Source organism: Palaemon carinicauda, chromosome 42 (assembly GCF_036898095.1).
Source record: "Palaemon carinicauda isolate YSFRI2023 chromosome 42, ASM3689809v2, whole genome shotgun sequence".
Classification (NCBI taxonomy): domain Eukaryota; kingdom Metazoa; phylum Arthropoda; class Malacostraca; order Decapoda; family Palaemonidae; genus Palaemon; species Palaemon carinicauda.
In genome coordinates, this window is record NC_090766.1 from 6,644,422 (window position 1) to 6,666,309 (window position 21,888).

The 21,888-nt window shown below is 38.9% G+C and overlaps 2 protein-coding genes across 4 annotated transcripts in view; both read left to right on the forward strand.

The window, feature by feature from the left end:
* The window catches only part of LOC137632906 (glutamate receptor ionotropic, delta-2-like), a 19,723-nt gene extending 17,911 nt beyond the window's left edge, over window positions 1-1,812 (forward strand). For both annotated transcript variants that reach the window (XM_068365005.1, XM_068365004.1), the window contains 2 exons: window positions 20-149; window positions 1,444-1,812. In XM_068365005.1, coding sequence (XP_068221106.1) covers window positions 20-149; window positions 1,444-1,554 — 241 coding nt within the window. In that variant the 3' untranslated portion in view covers window positions 1,555-1,812. The remainder of the gene's footprint in view (window positions 1-19; window positions 150-1,443) is intronic.
* A 4,386-nt stretch (window positions 1,813-6,198) lies between these two features.
* LOC137632789 (tyrosine-protein phosphatase non-receptor type 2-like) overlaps window positions 6,199-21,888 on the forward strand; it is a 63,303-nt gene continuing 47,613 nt past the window's right edge. For both annotated transcript variants that reach the window (XM_068364876.1, XM_068364875.1), the window contains exons 1-3: window positions 6,199-6,359; window positions 20,937-21,095; window positions 21,370-21,504. In XM_068364876.1, the coding sequence (XP_068220977.1) occupies window positions 6,276-6,359; window positions 20,937-21,095; window positions 21,370-21,504 (378 nt within the window). In that variant the 5' untranslated portion in view covers window positions 6,199-6,275. The remainder of the gene's footprint in view (window positions 6,360-20,936; window positions 21,096-21,369; window positions 21,505-21,888) is intronic.

The window sequence follows — 21,888 nt, forward strand, 5'->3', positions numbered from 1 at the left end:
CTATTGTTTCTTCCTACAGAATTCGGCGGTTAGTAGAAGCCGGGTTGTACAATTACTGGGTGTATAACGACAGCAGTAACATAACGGCTTGTGCAAATCCGCCAATGAAAGTAGCGCTGATGGACCCAATTGGGATCGGCAGTATTTGGGTAATATTTTTCTCTTAGTTCTTCTTCTTCTTCTTTTTGTTCTTGTCTTTTTTCTTGTTCTTCTTCTTTTTGTTCTTGTCCTTGTTCTTCTTTTTGTTCTTTTTCTTCTTCTTCTTCTTCTTCTTCTTCTTCTTATTATTATTACTTGCCATAGCCTCTGTACCATGGTCTTCCACTGTCTTGGGTTAGAGTTCTCTTACTTGAGGGTACACTCGGGCACACTATTCTATCTTATTTCTCTTCCTCCTTTTTTGTTAGTTTTTATAGTTTATATAGGAAATGTTTATCTTAATGTTGTTACTGCTCTTAAAATATTTTGTTTTTCCTTGTTTCTTTTCCTCACTGGGCCATTTTTCCCTGTTGGATGCCGTGGGCTGATAGCATACTGCTTTTGCAACTAGGGTTGTAGCTTATCAAATAATTATGATGTTAATAATAATAATAATCTACGTTATATCAATTTCTTTTTGTACATTTAGTAAGTAGTAACAATCAATATTTGCTATGCTATACTTCCTGTTCATTTCATTGTTAATTGTTTACATTTCTGGCATTTACGTGTGTTTATAGTCCTTGTATCTGGGAAATTTCATATTTGTGTACCTTTAATTTCAACCGCAGTCTTATTCCATGCTTTGAGGACAGAAACAGTTCTACAAATAAAATAAAAATGCTAAAACATTACAGTAATGAAATCTAACACTTTTGCAATTCTTCAGTTAAGAAACCTATGAAAATCAGGGTAAGAAGAGAATTCTTGTTTTACTTGTTTTGTTTACTTGTTTTGGGTTTAAATCCAAGCCTCCACTGAAGTCGAGTGAACTACTTCTCGGGCGGGTCCATATCAATCATCTAACGAAACATTTTCATTATAACTTATACAATTCTTTGATTGTAGCATCTTCTAAATCATATGATCTTGTGAAAAGCAATGTCCATAGATGGCCATAGATTTTTCATTTAAGTATTTACTAATAAATGCTATGTTTCTAATATGATAGTTACAATTTTTTACCATATTATTTATATGTTCATTCATTGTCAGTCTATCATCCATGATTACACCAAGATTTCTGACAGATTTCTTTAGGTCAATGATCGATTGACCTATTTCAATTCTTTGGAAGCATTGGATTCTTTTTATTATATCTTTTTCATTTCCAAAAATAATACATTCACTTTTGTCTTCATTGAGCTTGAGCTCAGAGATTTCCCTGGGTTTCACTAAACTGCTGAATGTCCGTGAAAACAATGTGCTTCACAACTGATGATTCATTTGTTACTTTTCTTCCAGGGTGTTAGCGTAATCTGGGCCGTTGGTATGACCTTAGCAACTATTGTCTTGATCGTGGAGGTGATGGTTTCTCGGCTTACGGGGAACAAATGCGAGGCAGAAGAAAAATAGCAGAGGAGAAGCAGACCTCACCAGACTCCTTGATACCAAAGCTAGGAACATCCTCCAATTCTGATGACGTTTTATAGGTCCACTTAATCACTTCATTCGTAGAATTTCTGTGATAGATGTGTGTGAAAATATTAATGATGTAAATCCCTTTGAATATTTATTGACAGTTAGGAAATAACAGATTTGTATAACGTTAAAATGTGCCATATTAATGGAGTGTTTAGGTATGAAGGAGCTGTTATGTCATGTTCATTGATGAAGTCTTCTTTGGATTTTATATTTTCGTGGCTTGTGTATGGCGAGAACAGGGTAAATACAGGAGATAAAAATAATGGGTCCTTCGGGTGGGTTTGGGGTTCCTTGCCGTGTAGCTGTCCATTCCTCCTTCAGGCAGTTCCGTCGGTAGTGTAGCTCTCTCTTCTTCCCTTTCTTGGCCTCCATATGTCTCTGGAGGAGGGTCTTTCTGAAGTCACTGGTCCTTGGGTCGTTGTGGGCTGAGGAGTCATGTAGCTTAGAGAATTAAAGTTTATGATGTCTGATGTGTAGTTGGCGAGAGTAGAGAAAAAATGCAAAGGCTAGTGAAGGAGTAAGAAAGAGCTCATAGTAGAGAAATGTCAATAGTAATGTTAGTAAGAAGAATTATATGACTGTACGTATGTTAAATCCAGTAGAGATGATTGGCTTGTGGATTTCGTCAATCCGTAGAGGTATTTGGAAGTTAGAGTAATGAACTGATACAGTGATTAACAAATTAAGTGTGGACATAACAGGGCACTGCAGAAGGTTTGAATAAAAAGAGTTATGCCTATTGCAACAAAAGATTTCTATATATATATATATATATATATATATATATATATATATATATATATATATATAATCACTAAAGGCAATCAACTTCAATGAAAATTACATTAGAGAGGAGCTGTCCCTAAAGTATATATATATATTATATATATATATATATATATATATATATATATATATATATATATATATATATATATATATATATATATATATATATATATATATATATATATATATATATATATTATATATATATATATATATATATATTATATATATATATATATGTATATATATATATATATATATATATATATATATATATATATATATATATATATATATATATATATATATATATATATATATATATATATATAATCATTAAAGGCAATCAACTTCAATGAAAATTACATTAGAGAGGAGCTGTCCCAAAAGTATATATATATATATATATATATATATATATATATATATATATATATATATATATATATATATATATATATATATATTATTTTATTTAGGTAACGTGTCCTGTCTATGAAAGATGAAATTCTGCCCTCTGAAACTGTTTGAGGAATTCAGCAAACACGGGAGTGTGGGTTCACGTGCTGTTTGATGAGCTAATGTTTTGGAAGATTTCTTTTGCAGTTAAAATTAGAATATTGGAGTGAGTCACTAATTGTTCGCTTTTTATGCCTGTGGGACCACCCCTATAAAAGAACATTATCAATTCGCACTGATATATTTACCTCAATAAAAATTATAACAGGTTAAATAACCACTGTACCAAACCTTATTTTATTTACCAAATTAAAAAAGAATATTGTTTAAGTTCGTGTTCAGTTCTACGAAGAATAGAATTGCGTGCGAAGTGGTTTATCTTAGAAAGCAAGGGCCTCTAGAAAGGTAAGTGGCACAATGTTTATAAAGGGTTAGATGCACTGATGGTGAACCATATATAAATGTGTAGAAAGCAAAGAATGTGTGCAAGTTACTTCCCGACTCCGCTAGAGTGGCTCCCTACCTAATGACGTTCGTTTGTTTTAGATTGCCCTACCCTGTAATACACATAACTTAGGTAGGGCAATCAGTCGTTACTTAGTCCACTGCTGAACAAAAGCTTCAGACATGTCCTTCCACTTCCCTCTGTTTATGGTCTTCCATGCCAGTTTACACCTACATTTTCTTAGTTCGTCAATCCATCGTCTTCTCTTACCCTGCTTCGTTTGCCATCTCTAGGGACCCATTCTGTTATTCTTAATGTCCATCTATTATCTGCCCTTCTCATTATATGTCCATTTATTTTTCTTATATCTTAGAATATCCTCTACTTTACTTTGCTCTAGCATCCTTGTTGCTCTTTTTCTGCCAATTAGTGTTATTCTCATCATTATTCTTTCAATGTTTCTTTGTGTTGTAACTAGCTTATGTTCTAAGGTTTTAGTAAGGCTCCAAGTTTCTTATGCATAAGTTAATACAGGTAGGCTCATCTTATTAAATACTTTTCTTTTTAGAGAAAGTAGTATTTACACTTCATAATCTCATTTGTTACACACACACACACACACACATACACACACACACACACACACACACACACACACACACATATATATATATATATATATATATATATATATATATATATATATATATATATATATATATATATATATATATATATATATATATATTGACAAACAAACTTGTCTGTTCCTCCAAGACAACCCTTGATAAATGGGGTCGCGTGTTATTATTTCACTGTCAACAATCGAGCCATTACAGTTTAAATGACGTTTCCTGTTCGTGTGAAGTAGGAGGGCGTATTCCCGACATTCTTTCTCTACATATACTCTAATTATAAGTTTTCTAGGCGTATAAGAAATTACTTGATAACGAAAAACTTGTTTAGATTTATAGTATGTATTACGTAGTTAACAGAAACGCATAACTAAACCATGGCGACTAAGATTGCTGCGAAGTTCCTAACACGTTACGTAGGGATTTCTCGGAAGAGCACTTGCATTCACTACGTCCATACGAATTCATTGTTCATTTCGTCATTGATGTATATGCCATTGGGTATTCTTGATGAAAGATTATTTTAACACCAGTCCTTTTTATGCATAAATAATAAAAGCATTCCCTTTAATTTGGATGAACTTTAATCATGGAGAAATATTTATGTTCAGTAATGAAACCGCTAATCAATTATTACGGTTTCAAACAACATCATCTTTCATGTCACCATGTGTTTGAAAATACAAATAGACCGGAACTAAGGTCGTTCCTGCGCTGTCGATAATAGCACAGTCGAATTGCTTTATGCGTCTGCATAACGTGTACTTTAAAATTGACCCCGACATGACATCAAAAGGAAGCGATCAATTATCTGTGGGAAACATTCTGCCAAAGGACGCTAACCAATGAAAAAGAATGCAAAGAACGATATTCGTGGAATGCATCATTTCTATTCCAATAATATTTTTTATTTCGGACAAAAAGTGATTTTTTTAGATCTGAAAAATAAAAACGTGAATATTAGAGCCTGTCGAGTAATTTTTTCTCGTTTTTCATGGTGTTGGCAAAGAAAAAAATTATTTATTAGAACTTTTAAAAGCGTGTGTTGATGACAGCTCTGGATGGACGAGTACGTTCAGAGTCTAAGCGACCCCTTGCAACTATGGGTGCGCAGACGGGATGTAAATAGTCGTTCGATTCCATTGCTCGAGTACAGAAAATTCAATACATTTTCATTTAGAATTTCCCATGAAGATGTTTAATAGATAATAATGTTAATTAGTTTAATACTGAAATGAAAGTCTAATTATGAAGTATTTATGCATTTAACGAAACAAAATCCGTTACTCGAGTACATCAAATTCAATATATTTTCATGTAGATAGAATTTGGTATGATAGATGATTAATATATAATATTATTTATTATTATTAAAGAATAATAATTGATGTAATACTGAAATAAAAAAGATAATAATTGATTAAGTATTTATGCATTTTAACGAAACTAAATTAGTTTTTCATAAAGTATTTATGCATTTTAACGAAACCAAATCCGATTTTAATAAATTATTTATGCATTTTAACGAAACCAAATCCGGTTTTCATACAGTATTTATGTATTTTAGCTAAACCAAAATAGTTTTTATCAAAGTATTTTTGCATTTAACGAAATATAATCCGTTTTTGATAAATTATTTATGCATTTTAACGAAACCAAATCCGTTTTTAAAAAAGTATTTATGCATTTTAACGAAATAAATTACGTTTTTCATATAGTATTTATACATTTTAACGAAACCAAATTCCTTTTTAATAAAGTATTTATGCATTTTAACGAAATAAAATCCGTTTTTAATAAAGTATTTATGCATTTTAACGAAACCAAATCCATTTTTAATACATTATTTATGCATTTCAATGAAATCAGATCCGTTTTTAATATATTATATATGCATTTTAACGAAATAAAACCCATTTTTAATACATTATTTATGCATTTTAACGAAACCAAATCCATTTTCCATAAAGTATCTATACATTTTAACGAAACCAAATCCATTTTCCATAAAGTATCTATACATTTTAACGAAACCAAATCCGTTTGAACGAAATCGAACGAAAATTCCCCCATAGTACTAGAGCCGCCTCGTCTTCCAACCAAATCCATTTTTAATAAATTATTTATGCATTTTAACGAAACCAAATCCATTTTCCATAAAGTATCTATACATTTTAACGAAACCGAATCCGTTTGAACGAAATCGAACGAAAATTCCCCTATAGTACTAGAGCCGCCTCGTCTTCCGCCATCGTCGAGCCGACCATGTGAACGCGACAGATCTTCTAGCAGGAGGATTGTTGTGATATGAAACGAGCGGAATAATGACGGATCTTTCTGTGGTGAATGAAATAGAAAAAGAATACAAACAATTAGAGGAGAGTAATGCGTGGAATCAAGTGTATCAGGTGCGTCTTTTGCCCCCTGTGTTTAAAGAAAAGTGATCTAAAAAAGGGGGTTAACAGAAGCAGCAGCGGTGTGTGTGTGTATGTGTTTGTGTGTCTGTGCGGTGCCCACCTGCTATAGTAATGCCTTAGCCTATATTTCTAGGAAATAGGGTCGTGACTTTAGGGTCTTGGGGCGTTTTTATGGGCGGTCGTTGCTCACATAGGCGTTTAATTAGTCTTTTGATAACTAGGGAAATATGTATATAGGCTTTAGCGTCGTAGGCTTGGATTTGGCCTACGTAGGCTTACGTAGACTTCCTGTGTCAGATAAGATAAAAATATATACTATTCAACGAATTATTCCTAATTATGATTTTATTCTTCATTTAATAATTATTTATAGACTAATTTTGCCTATAGGTTCTAGATTAGATTCTGTTACTGGTAGTAGACCCGTCATATGTCTTCCTATCATAAATGGATTATTTTTAACCTAGCAATGATTTTATACACGAAACTTAAATTTATTTTGACCTATTATGTCGATTATTAAATTTGCTAACTTATTCAAATCACCAACCTGTTTTTACAAGAGTCCCTAGGTTAGGTTAGGTTAGGTTAGGTTTCTGCTCTCCCATGTTCGGCATTTTGTTATAACTTCCTTTTTTTATTTTACTAACTGAGCCTATTTTATTTTATTCTTTACTTTATTTTTTTGTTTGAATTATGGTTGCATATTTAAATAAATTTTTTTTGGATAAAATTTGAATCTTAAATTAATGGTCTGTCTTATTATAAGTTGCTGTCGTAATTACGAAAGAATTAGACGTCATCGTTTGTACAAAAGTAAATTATACTTTAATTAATGTATACAAATAATTTGATATCTGAACCGAAGATTGTTGCAGTTAAGATAGAAAGAAATTATATTACAGTACTACATAATTAATGGGTAATACGGACAGCTTGTTAAAATTGAAAATTCGGGTTCATGACCTCTCCGACATTACATGCGAGATCTTTAATAGTGGCCAATAATTAAAATAGTAACTAGCAGGTGTATGTATGATAGCGGCCCCTTTTATGTGTAATGACGGCTGGCTAAAAATACGGCAGTTTAAGGGGGCCGTAGGGGTTGTTGGCCCCTCGTTAGGTACGTAGGTAAGGTTAGGTTAGGTAGGGGAAATTTATGTTCGGTGGTATTCTTGTGTTGAGGTTTGCAGAAAAACTGCCTAGAAAATTGGAAAAAAATTTTGATTTTCTATGCACCCGGGAGGAACTGTCCAAAGGCTCCGTAAGCAGATAGGCCTAACTGCCTAACCTATACTAATCCGATAGATATACAAAATCAGTTGTATACTAGAACTATCCTAAGCTAGTACTTGTATGATGCTTACAAATCTACCACGAAGATGCCGTTATGTTAGCATTATCTTAGGTCAAAGATATAAATGTTTATTTACCTTGTAGTTAGTACTCTTCAACTATTGATTTTTGCATCTCTGGAGAATGTAACAATTTAGATATTGTTACTGATCTTAAAATCTTTTTTATTTTTTTTCCATTTAAATTTTTAGTTTTTATATTTCTCATATTTTTTTCTGTTAGGCTGCTTTCCCTATTGGAGGTCTTGAGCTTAAATTATTTAACTTTTTCAGTTAGGCCTATAACCTGGTTAATTGTAATACAGTAATAATATCCTAATTTTAATCATAAGTTTTCCTTGCCTCGGGGGCTACTGAAACCTCATCATGCACTTCCCTTGATCGTATCTTGTTTTATTCACTCTGTCGAAGTGAAGTTCTGTATTTTCCTTTATTCTCTATTTTACGATAATGTCTAAATATCTTGTTTTATTCACTTTGTTGAAGAATATGCTATATTTTCCTTTATTCCGTATTTTACGAAAACGTCTAAGTAAGTTGAAAAAATGTTACATTGCTGATGGGCACAGCATGCGATAGACGGCCACCCTTTTGAGGGTTTGGCTGCCTTAAATTGTAATAGGATATTGCCACCTTCGTGGTTTTATCATTGTCATTATGATAAAATACCGAGTCTAATAGTCCAAGCCTCGTTTGGCCCACACCGAGGGCACGTTCTCAAATAAAAGGTGAAAAACCAGTTAGGAAAGTTTTATCGTTAGCTGTCATTTTTAATTATTGCCATGTTAAAGTTCTAAATCCTTACTCGAAAGTTGATTGTAGTCTTTATATGAGTATTATTGCTATTATTTTTTTCTTTCAGATTTCGTGTAATTTTGCCAACTATAGTCCTGTAATTTTAAAGAAAATAGAGGAAACTTATTAGATGTTGACACGAGAAAAAGACCTGTCATAAAAAAGCAATGTATTTAATCCCTTTTCTGTTTTTGATTTGACGGATAGCAGAATGATGTTTAAGCCTTTTCTAACAAGTACATTATTGGCTATGAATATATAGTGTAGCCCGCAGTACTGAATATGCAACTCGTGGTAGTGTACTGTATTTATTTGCCCCCAAGTTGAAATATTTACCATCTCTGTCAGATACCTGTCGTATTTGAGCATGCTGTGTGCTCAGCTCAACTAAAACCAAGTAAATTCTTTGTGTATTTTAACATTCTATTTAACAATAAAAGAAATTCTAAATATTTGACAGTACTTTGCCGTTCATGGTGTTCTATTCACAGTCCCTGAGTAACGTGATCAGAATGATATATTTTAATTTTTAAGCTTAATTTTTCAAGAGTCAAGTATTTATATATAATTCCAGTAACATATAGTTATACGTTACTCGGCAAAATTGGCTTGTGTGATGGTATCATTACAAAGTTGCAGAGAAAAGTTTAACTTCTCAAAGAATATTGATTCCGATTACCCATTCTGCCTTAGTCTTCTGAGTTGTAGTTCTTTCCTTTTAGTGTGAAATTTTAAAAAATTAATTTTTGGGAATTGGGGTAAATAGTGATATGCTTGAGTTTGGAAAGCTTGAGTGGTATGTTTAAAGCCAGCAGTCTTTGGCCTTAATTTATATTAAGTATTTCTATTTTATTTAGATCAAGCCACACGTGTCATTGATTACCCAACAATGTATTGCTGCTTCAGATTTAAATGTCCATAAGTAAAAAAAAAGTATAAAAGCAGCAAAGAACAAAAATCATAAATAAATAAGGCAAATATAAACAAAATGCCCCTTTACATAAAGAACCATGTATGTTCCTATACTGTATTTATTTTCACTTATGTGACAGTTATATAGAATTTTAGTTAATGAAATACATAGTGGCACAGTGTACTTGATTAATAAGTACTATGTAATGGCAATATTACTTTCATATTTCTCACATTATTAACTGGTATGATTCACAAACAAATAAACAAATCAGCTCAACGAAGAACTGCAGTACATTATTCAGTATTGACAGCCGAAGCATTTGCTGCTTACCAATGTCATCTTGGAATAATAATCATGCAGATGCTTTAGAATGAATAGCACACACTTTTATTCTTTAAAACGAGTAGCGCACACTTCTTTCGATTACAAGAAATGAAATTCCATGTTGAAGTGATGTTTATATACCCTAGACCTTCGGTAGATACATCTTTTAGTGTGCCATGTTCACATTTCTATAGAAAATACTGCACTATATATCCTTCTTACACTTTAGCTGCATTGTTTCACCTTTTATTCTATCCCCTTTGGCCTTCATACATAGCTCTCCAACTGCTACATCTTCACCTGGCTCCGTTTGTCAAATTTCATTTATGAACTGACCCTTTGTGCAAGCCCTATGAGAGCTCTTTAAACTTCTCTGTATTATGTGTACTCTGATAATCAATTTCTTAATTGCTGTTTGTTTGCATATTTACTTATTTTTACCATTATGTAATTATGCTTTCATCATCTCCTTAACTCTTTTCACGTACAGACATTGCATTTAATGGAAGCTTGCGGGGTGAGTGTAGGCCCTATTGCCTTCTTCAATTAGGTGTGAATATTATGTGCTGTATAATGATAATATCCATAAAATTGAATTTTTGCTATGATAATTTTGAGTGTCTAAAATGATTCATGTTCTCAAATTGTTGAATAATTATTGATAATCATGTACAGTGCAAATAATATGAAAGGGGAGACGTTGCAGGGTTGAAAAACTAATTCACAGAATTTACCGGCTATTAGGAAAAACTGGTTTTTGCCATAAATCAGGCATTGCAGCTGTAAGAGTCAGTAATGACATAAGCTTAGCTATAAGACATTTTGTCCCTTAGAATAAAGGATAAAATCCTTTACATTTGGGTACCACTGGTTCACCTATTGTTTTGATGGGATAGTAAGAAATGTTCAGTGACTTGGGGTAACATTGCATGGTAGACTGGTGGTTATTTTAAGTGTACTGTATTAGCTTTTCCAGGACATATTGTCCACTTTGAGAATTCACAGCTGAATGTCAGTTATCTGGAACCTATGTTTATAAAATTTTATCCCTGAGGAAAATGTACATTACCTTTCCATTTATTCAGGGCATATGGCCATGTTCAGTTTCAGTTAATGCATCTTTTCAGAGGATCTTGTGCAGCTTTTTAGCAAATCTTTAATGGTCTCTTTATTATTTCTTACTCTCTAAAGATCATTTGGAGTTGTGTTATGTCAAATTAGGCTTTCTGGAAACCTTATACTCTTGGTAACATTGAGAACTAAAGCCAGTTTCAGTTCTTCAAATTTTCCCTTCTCATTTCTTAATGTAAAAAGGACACATGTAAGAAAATTAATTTTTAAATATTAAACTTAGCCGGTGAATATATAATAGCTGACGTCTCGGACGGCTCGACAGAAAAAACACAAAAACTCGCGAGCGATCGCCATGAAGGTTGCGGGTGTGCCCACCAGCGCCAACTATCGGCCAGATACCGCATATACATGTAAACAGCTCCAGTTCTTCTCTGTCGGTCTTGTCGACAAGTTGATTCCATTACTCGCTGTTGACCTGGAGTTTTTCGTCATTCTTGGTGAAGTACTTCTTTTTGGTTTGAGCTTTCGCAGTGCAGGTGTTTTATCTTCAACTTAAACTCTTGAACTCTTTTTTGGATAGATTTAATTGTTGATGACTTTGGATGGTTTTTTGGACTTTCTTTGACTTTTCAAAATGGCTGACCCTTCTCCAATTCCTAGATTTCGTAAATGTAATGCTAGGGATTGCAATAAACGTCTTCCAAAGGCCTCTCTCGACCCACATACTGTGTGTTCTAATTGTCGGGGTAAAACCTGTCAATTAGGAGATCGGTGTGATGAGTGCGTGGGCCTTTCGGAATTCGATTGGCTTGAGTTTGACAAGTATTCTCGTAAGCTAGAGAGAGATAGGGTGAGGAGAAGTTCCTCTAGATCGTTAGAATTTTCCTCCTCCCATGCCCCTGAACCTAATCCTTCCCCAGTAGTAGTTGTGCCTGAACCCTCTACTAGCACTCAGGAACCATCAATGCGGGATATGTTACGTGCCATTCATGCTTTGGGCGAGAGAGTTGAGTCGTTAGCTACGGACCGTAATCAACTCATGGCGGACGTAAAAGAGTTAAAGTGTCAGAGTGCCACATTAGAAAATCGTGGGAAAGTGATTAGTGCGCAAAGTGTTATCAGTGTTGCGACCGAGGGTTCGTCTGTTCGTGCCTGTCGTTCGCCTAGTCCGAGACCTCTTGCGAGCTCCCAAGCCCCAGGGAGAAGTAATGTCGTAGGACTTATGGGTTCGAGAGGCTTTAACCAACGAACAGACGTTCCCTCTATGGTTTCAGGCGTGTCTCGTCAAGACCGCCCCTACCATAAGACGAGCGAGACGGTTTTCTCCTCGTCATCCGAAGGCTTATCGCGTAAGAAACCGTGGAGCAAGGTTTCGAGACCCTTAAAGCGAAAGTCAGTCCCTTCAGGACAGGTCCAGCGTCCTGGTTGTAGCCATTGGGACAGCTCTGACCCTGTGCAGTCATCGGAAGACTGCTCGCCGCCTAAACAGAAGCGTAACACAGGCTCCGAGAGTCTTAGTGTAGGCAATGTTTTGCAGTCACAGACGTTACCCTCGTCTCTTACCGCACCCATTCCCGTTGATCCTAAATGGGTTGTACTGCAAGACATGCAGAATAAGCTTGCCTCTCTTATGGAGGACTATTCTGCTGAAAAGGTTCACGATGATCCTCGCCGCTTAGCTGATCGAGATCCTGGCCGTCAGCCGCCCAAACGAGCCTTTGCTCGTCCTGTTGACGTTGGCGTTACAAAGTCACGTCAGTCACGTTTTGTAGAGCCTCACTCGATGCAGTCCCGTGTTGACTTTCAGCCGCATGTGGACGTTCAGCCGCTGCCGAATGCTCTTGTTGACGTTCAGGACGTTCGCCAACCAGCGAAGTTGACTTGTTTTGACGTTGAGCGTCAAGCACCGCAGTCAAGAGTTGTTTTGACTGCTCAGTCTAGGCAGTCAAGGCAGTCTCGAGTTGACGTCGAGCGTCCTCCCGCTCCTGTTGTTGTTGATAGTCAGGCTGTTAAGCAGTTACATGACGTAGCGTCCTGGACTGCTACTGATGCTCCGGTGCGTGTGGACTCTGCTTGTCAAGCATTGCCACCAAGGCAGGTCTCTCCCTTGCTTGTAACTCAGCAGTTATCGGACTAAGCTTCTTCAGATGAGGACGTTGCTGATCCTCATCCTGATGGTAATCCTTCAGATGTAGATGAACCTAAGGCGGTTCCTCCTTCGATGGGCTTTAAGAAGATCATGATGATTTTCAAGGATCTTTTTCCAGATCACTTTGTTGCTGTTGCTCCTCGTTCGCCTCCGTCTGAGTTTGCTCTAGGCTTACCTGCTACCAAGCCAGCCTTTACTAAGCTAGTGCTTTCTCGCTCTTCCAAGAGGGCTTTACGTCTTCTAGGCGACTGGTTGGATACCAGAAGGAGTTTGGGGAAGACGGCTTTTGCCTTCCCTCCTTCTAAGCTTGCTTCTAGATCGAGCGTCTGGTATGACACGGGAGAAGTTCTCGGCTTGGGAGTCCCTGCCTCTGCCCAGGGTGACTTCTCAAGCCTCGTAGACTCTCCCCGTCGCCTGGCCATGAGACGCTCGAAGATTTGTTGGTCCTCCTCGGACCTTGACCATCTGCTTAAAGGCGTATACAGGGCCTTTGAAGTGTTTAACTTTCTTGACTGGTCATTAGGAGCTTTAAGTAGGAAGATCTCGTCTGCCGACCAAGATGTTTCCTTACTTATCATGTCCTGTATGGATAAAGCCATCCGCGATGGCTCCAATGAGCTCGCCTCCACCTTTACGTCGGGAGTCTTAAAGAAGCGAGAAACCCTTTGCTCTTTCCTTTCAGCAGGAGTTACTCCCTGTCAGAGATCGGAACTGCTCTTTGCTCCCTTATCAGCGGCCTTGTTTCCACAACAGCTGGTTAAGGATATAGCTGCTTCGCTTGTGCAGAAGGACACCCATGACCTGATGGCGTCCTCTGCTCGCAAAGGGGCTCCTTCTTCATCCTTTGCTGTGAGACCCAGGATCGAGACTCCTGCATCTAGATTTATCCCGCCCTTTCGTGGCAGAGCTCCCAGCAGGGGAGGCTCTCGTACCGAGGGAAAGAGAGGTAAGAAGAGAGGAGCCAAGTCCTCCCGTGGCAGAGTCTGACTGCCCACAGCCTCAGACAGCGGTAGGTGCCAGATTGAAGAGCTTCTGGCAGGCCTGGGAGAAGAGGGGTGCAGACCAAGAGTCTGTTCTGTTGCTCAGAGAGGGGTACAAAATTCCGTTTGTACGCAAACCTCCTCAAGTAACAACTCCCATAGACCTCTCTCCCAGGTACCGAGAGGAGTCAAAGAGACAAGCCCTAAATCAAGAAGTGTCTCTGTTGCTAGAGAAGGGAGCGGTGGTGAAAGTCTCGGACCTTCAATCACCGGGGTTTTATAACCGTCTCTTCCTAGTCCCAAAGCATACAGGAGGTTGGAGGCCGGTGCTAGACGTCAGTGCGCTCAACGTTTTTGTTACAAAAACAAAATTCACGATGGAGACCACGAAGTCCGTCTTAGCAGCGGTCAGAGAGGGAGACTGGATGGTCTCTCTCGACCTACGAGATGCGTACTTCCACATTCCTATACACCCAGATTCCCAACCGTTTCTGAGGTTTGTTTACAGGAATGTGGTGTACCAGTTTCGAGCCCTGTGCTTTGGCCTCAGTCCTGCTCCTCTCGTGTTTACGAGGCTCATGAGGAATGTAGCAAAATTCCTCCATCTATCGGGAATCCGAGCCTCCCTGTACTTGGACGACTGGCTTCTCAGAGCATCGTCCAGTCATCGCTGTCTGCAGGATCTACATTGGACGTTGGGTCTGGCCAAGGAGTTGGGACTTTTGGTCAACTTAGAAAAGTCCCAACTGATCCCATCCCAGACTATTCTATATTTGGGGATGGAGATTCGCAGTCCAGTTTTTCGGGCTTTTCCGTCTGCCACCCGAATAGAACAAGCCCTGCTCAAAGTCCAACTAATGCTGAAAAGAGAACGTTGTTCAGTCAGGAGTTGGATGAGTCTCGTAGGGACTCTCTCATCCCTGGAGCAGTTTGTCTCGCTAGGGAGACTACACCTTCGGCCTCTCCAGTTCCATCTAGCCTCTCACTGGAACAAGGACAAGACGTTAGAGACGGTATCAATCCCAGTCTCCGAACCAGTAAAGGCATGCCTGAAATGGTGGGACAGCAATATCAGTCTGAGAGAGGGACTATCCCTAGCAGTCAAGAACCCAAACCACGTGTTGTTCTCAGACGCGTCGGATTTGGGTTGGGGTGCGACACTGGACGGTCGGGAATGCTCGGGTCTGTGGACCTCAAGTCAGAAGAGCATGCACATCAACGGCAAGGAGCTATTAGCAGTCCACTTGGCCTTGATGAAATTCGAAAGCATTCTTCGAAACAAAGTGGTAGAGGTCAACTCAGACAACACCACAGCTTTGGCGTACATCTCCAAGCAAGGAGGCACACACTCCCTCACGCTGTACGAGATCGCAAGGGACCTTCTCATATGGTCAAGAAATCGAGGCATCTCCCTGTTGACGAGATTCATCCAGGGGGATTTGAACGTCTTGGCAGACTGTCTCAGTCGGAGGGGTCAGGTGATACCCACGGAATGGACCCTCCACAAGGACGTGTGCAAGAGTCTTTGGGCGACTTGGGGTCAACCCACCATAGACCTCTTTGCCATCTCGTTGACCAAAAGGTTACCGATCTATTGCTCACCAGTCCCAGATCCAGAGGCGATCCACATAGACGCGTTTCTACTGGATTGGTCTCATCTGGACTTATATGCATTCCCACCATTCAAGATAGTCAACAAGGTACTGCAGAAGTTCGCCTCTCACGAAGGGACAAGGTTGACGTTGGTTGCTCCCCTCTGGCCCGCGAGAGAGTGGTTCACCGAGGTACTTCAATGGCTGGTAGACATTCCAAGAAGTCTTCCTCTAAGGGTAGATCTCTTACGTCAGCCCCACGTAAAGAATGTTCATCAAAGCCTCCCCGCGCTTCGTCTGACTGCCTTCAGACTATCGAGAGACTCTCAAGAGCTCGAGGCTTTTCGAAGGAGGCAGCCAGTGCGATTGCGAGAGCTAGGAGAGCTTCTACCATCAGAGTATACCAGTCAAAGTGGGAAGTCTTTCGAGACTGGTGCAAGTCAGCATCTGTGTCCTCTTCCAGTACCTCTGTAGCCCAAATCGCAGATTTTCTTTTACATCTGAGAAATGTTCGCTCCCACGATTAAGGGCTACAGGAGCATGTTGGCTTCGGTCTTTCGTCATAGAGGCTTAGATCTTTCCAACAATAAAGATCTCCTTAAGTCTTTCGAGACCTCTAAGGAATGTCATATGGCAACTCCTGGATGGAACTTAGACGTGGTCCTAAGGTTCCTCATGTCAGACAGGTTTGAGCCATTACATTCAGCCTCCCTGAAGGATCTCACCCTCAAGACGCTTTTCCTAGTGTGCTTGGCTTCGGCGAAAAGGGTCAGTGAAATTCATGCCTTCAGTAAGAACATCGGCTTTTCTACAGAAAAAGCCACATGTTCACTTCAACTTGGTTTCCTGGCCAAAAATGAACTGCCTTCTCGTCCTTGGCCTAAGTCTCTTAATATACCTTGCCTGTCAGAAATCGTAGGCAACGAACTTGAAAGAGTGCTGTGTCCAGTTAGAGCTCTTAAGTTCTACTTAGCTCGTACTAAGTCCTTACGAGGTGGATCTGAGGCCTTATGGTGCTCAGTTAAGAAACCATCATTGCCTATGTCAAAGAATGCTTTGTCATATTTTATCAGATTTTTAATACGAGAGGCTCATTCTTACTTAAATGAAAAAGACCGATGCTTGCTTAAGGTGAAGACGCACGAAGTAAAGAGCTATAGCAACTTCCGTGGCCTTTAAGCAAAATAGATCTCTGCAAAGTATTATGGACGCTACCTTTTGGAGAAGCAAGTCGGTATTTGCGTCATTTTACTTAAAAGATGTCCAGACTCTTTACGAGGACTGCTACACACTGGGTCCATTCGTTGCAGCGAGTGCAGTAGTGGGTGAGGGTTTTACCACTACATTCCCTTAATTCCAATATCCTTTTAATCTGTCTCTTGAAATGTTTTTAATCTTGTTTTTGGGTTGTACGGAAGGCTAAGAAGCCTTTCGCATCCTGGTTGATTTGGCGGGTGGTCAAATGTCATTTCTTGAGAGCGCCCAGATTAGGGGTTTGATGAGGTCCTGTTGTATGGGTTGCAGCCCTTGATACTTCAGCTCCTGGGAGTCTTTCAGCATCCTAAGAGGATCACTGGGCTTCGTGAGGAAGACAGACTAACAAGGCAGAGTAATCGTCTAAGTCAACTTCCTTACCAGGTACCTATATATATTTGGGTTTTGTTATGATATAACTGTCAAAAACTCTAAGCATATACGCTGTAAACTTTATTAATTCTGGTCTCTACCCACCACCATGGGTGTGAATCAGCTATTATATATTCACCGGCTAAGTTAAATATTTAAAAATGATATTTTGATTATAAAATAAATTTTTGAATATACTTACCCGGTGAATATATAAATTAAAGGCCCCCCCTTCCTCCCCGATAGAGACCCAGCGGGATGAGAAGAACTGGAGCTGTCAAAAACTCTAAGCATATACGCTGTAAACTTTATTAATTCTGGTCTCTACCCACCACCATGGGTGTGAATCAGCTATTATATATTCACCGGCTAAGTTAAATATTTAAAAATGATATTTTGATTATAAAATAAATTTTTTAATATACTTACCCGGTGAATATATAAATTAAAGGCCCCCCTTCCTCCCTGATAGAGACCCAGCGGGATGAGAAGAACTGGAGCTGTTTACATGTATATGCGGTATCTGGCCGATAGTTGGCGCTGGTGGGCACACCCGCAACCTTCATGGCGATCGCTCGCGAGTTTTTGTGTTTTTCTGTCGAGCCGCCGGAGACGTCGGCTATTATATATTCACCGGGTAAGTATATTCAAAAATTTATTTTATAATCAAAATATCATTTTTAGTTGGGAAAAAGAACACGAGAATGTGGAAGGATTATTTGTTCCGGCATTATATACAAACCATATGTTCTTTACGTAGGACCATTATTTTGGCGGTAGCGGAAACTAGCCATTAAAGCTTTTGGGAGGTGTACCTACCCTCTGCTGGTCAGTGAAGGGGGTTAGCAGGGGTAGACCAACCACCCTGCTCACACCAACAGTAGTAAACAACCTCCATTTTTTATTTCGGCTTGGTAGAGTTAAGATGTAATCTTACTCTCCCGTCAAAACCTTTTAACTGGCTTACGTTTACTGTATCACTCAGCTTCTGCTTGCGTTCGTTCCTGCAGATCTGGCGTAGGAACGAGAGCAATGGGAGACTGTTTTCCTCCCGGGTTTCTAGTCAGGGACATCCCTTCGAGTGAACCCAGAAACTAGCTTGGGGTACGTTTTAGAGGCAGCCCTCGATGTCACCTGTCAACTTGAACACTGCTTATAGACAGGAAGTAGAGAGCGCTGCCTGGAGGTCCGCCTCCATGTGTTGGACAACTTTCTCCTTCCGCGGGAGAGTTGACCTCCACCAGGTGTTCGACAACTTTTTCTTCCAAGGGAGAGTTATCTCCACAAACCACTGTCCGGTAATCTTCCCTCTTACGGGGAGAATTGCCAACAGTTGTTGGTCGACTTTTCCGCCTCGTGGAGAGACTCCCTTCGTCTGAGTGGTTTTGCCCCCAGGGAATTCCTCCAGTAGGAATAGGATTAGTCCATGCCTCTTGCTGTTCGAAGCTTGGCAGCGGAAGAGTTAAGTAACCGCTTGCATTTCCTGCTCAGGGTATGAAACTTGTTCTCAGGGTATGAAACTTGTTTCGCAAGCAATTTCCCTTTAGGGTCATTGCTGCAGATGGTGATGTCTGTCGACTGATTGTGGTCGTCGTCTCTCCCATCGACAAATCTTGTAGGCTATAACTCTTCGTAGATATTGCCGACACCATGCATGCTGGATTGTGCCCTCGTGGATTCAGCCTCCTATGAGGGAGAAACTGCTTGTAGGCTAATAACTCTATACACATTCTCCTCTATCCTCATACACCAAACAACACTGAGATTACCAAACAATTCTCTCTCAAGTGTTAACTGTTGCAATTTAATAATTCAGTGGCTACTTGCCTCTTTGTAAGGGTAGAAGAGTAGTTTGTATATGAAAGATCTATTTTAATGTTATTCCTAAACATCTTTTTTAGTTTATTTCCTTATTGCCTTTTCTCACTGGGCTATTTTCCATGTTGGAGCCTATGGGCTTATAGCATCCTGCTCTTTCAACTAGGATTGTAGCTTAGCAAGTAATAATAATAATAATAATTTCCTACATCATGCTTGTGGGCCACAGCAAAGCTCATGGAACTTTGCGAGGCCATGCCCTTCGGGTCCTGTGCATCATGGTTTAACCTGTTAAGAGGAAGATACTGTTCGTAGGTTATAACTCCAAGGGGTAATTGCCCACATCGTGCCTGTTGGGCGACCAAGCCCATTTGGACCTGTGCCTATGGTTTCAACCTGTTACGAGGGAGAACCTGGTGTTCTTCAAGTCAAGCACAGCCTTTTTATAGTTTAAATATAAAATATCTCTTTCGATGTTGTTACTGTTTTTAAAGTATTTGATTTTAATTGTTCATTATTTCTTATATCGTTCATTTCCTTTCCTCACTAGGCTATTTTTCCCTGTTGGAGCCCTTGGGCTTAAAGCATCTTGCTTTTCCAACTAAGGTTGTAGCATAGCTAGTAATAATAATAATGCCCTGGAAACTGGCCATATATAAAATGATCTGCACCCAAGGCCCCTCTCCACTCAAGCAAGGACCAGGGAGGGCCAGGCAATGGCTGCTGATGTCTCAGCAGGTAGACCTATAGGCTCTCCCAAAATCCCATCCTTAGGTCACAATGATGGTGAAGTTAGAGGCACTACAAGAAACTGTCGAGGGTGAGCGGGCCTTGAACCCGAGTCCAGCAGATCACCAGGCTATCATAGCCCAATCTGTTTAATAATAATACGTCCCAGTTAAGGAGTGAGTCTCCTCACAAAAGATGTAAGGTTTGCCTCCATCAGACCTAGTTGCAAATCTAGAAAGGTATTTGAATTTTTTCCCTGACTACAAACCCGTAATTCTCAATGATAATCCTGCTTCATATCGACCCCACTTTCTATCTCTTAGTGGCAGGAGAAAGACTGAATAGTCAGTATACTGATTGTTTGGGGATATTTCCCGGGGCATCATCATCATCATCATCATCATCATTTCAGCCTTCAAAAGTCCTTTGTTGGATGTAGGCCTTCCCCAGGTTTCTCCACAGACGTCTATCGCAAGCTATTCTGTGCCACTGTTGCTTATGTTGGTCTAAGTCATCTCGCCAGCGGGTTTTTTGTCTTCCTCGGTTTCTTGTGTATCCTCGGGGTGTCCAGAAGGTTGTTCGTGATGTCCATCGGTTGTCTGTCATCTTGGCAATGTGCCCTGCCCAGTTCCATTTGAGCTTGCTAATGGTTTCAAGGATGTCCATTACTTTAGTTTTTTGACGTATCCATTTAGCTGTTTTTCTATCCTTCCATGTTAGATTTAGCATAATTCTCTCATGTGCCCTCTGCATTGTTCGTAATTTAAGGGAAAGCTTTTTTGTTAGTTTCCAAGTTTCGGCCCCATAGGTGACAGTGGGGAGGATACACTGATCATAGACTCTCCTTTTTAAGATGATAGGAATCTTCTTACAGTGTTAAAAAATAAGAAGATTCCCCGGGGCATACCATGCCCAAATATTTTGGAGCCTGGGTCATTTCAGCTTTGCTGTGGCTATATCTACGAGAAAGACTATGGCTTCTGTATTATAGATTTTTTATACCTGTTTGCATAGAATTGCCATAAAGTTGTGTATTTTTTTGGCCAAAGTAATACTACTTTGTGGTCAAATCTGTGCAACATAGGAGAGTTCCTTATGTATGTGTAGTTGCTATTAAAGATTAAAGAACATACTATTTGTTTAGTATTAATAGTTTTTTATGAATGCACATTCCCATCAATCTTTAAAAGATTTGTTTTTGTTTTTACAGCGTGTGCGAAGCGAAGGGTCGTACAATTTGCCTTGTACTGCAGCCAAATCCGGGATAAACAAGTCCCTCAACCGTTACAGAGATGTGCTCCCCTACGATCACACCAGGATAGTCATCTCTGGCTCTAATACAGATTATATAAATGCATCTCTTGTCAAGGTAATTGCTCCAGTCCAGTTCTCCTTTTATTTTGTTAATTCTCAAAATGTTTATGGTCTGCTAATTATTGTGAATTATGCTTTGTTCTTCTTTTAACCCCTATTGTTGTGAATTATGCTTTGTTCTTCATTTAACCCCTACTGTTGTGAATTATGCTTTGTTCTTCATTTAACCCCTATTGTTGTGAATTATGCTTTGTTCTTCATTTAACCCCTATTGTTGTGAATTATGCTTTGTTCTTCATTTAACCCCTGATTTCATTTAACCTTTACAGGTGGAATGTGTCAACAGATCGTACATATTAGCCCAGGGACCACTGCCGCAAACATCGCCTCATTTTTGGCTGATGGTATGGCAGCAAAGAGTGAAAGGGATTATAATGTTGAACAAGATAATTGAAAAAAATCAGGTGAGTTTAGTTGGGACTTAGTTTTTGTACTTCTCGCTAATGCATTGTGTAGGTTTGTTTGGTATTTATATTTCTGGTATTGCAAGCTATAAGCCGGTGGAATTTTTTCACCGACGGTTTTCTTGATTTAATGCTGAATCAAGGATGTGTACTGTATCCTAGTTATGGTACAAAAATGAAATATAATGTAGAATTGTTCTGGCACTAGATACAAACCTTATATAGGGAGTATTTTTTTTGGAACTAGCTGAAAACCACCCATTAAGACAAGGGGACTGGGAACTCCCCTCTCTTTTAATTTTTTTCCTGAGAAATATGAAAGAAGAGGAGCTGAGGGGAGAGTGACTGCTCCTCAAGCTCTAGTTTTGGGGTGTCTGAATGTGT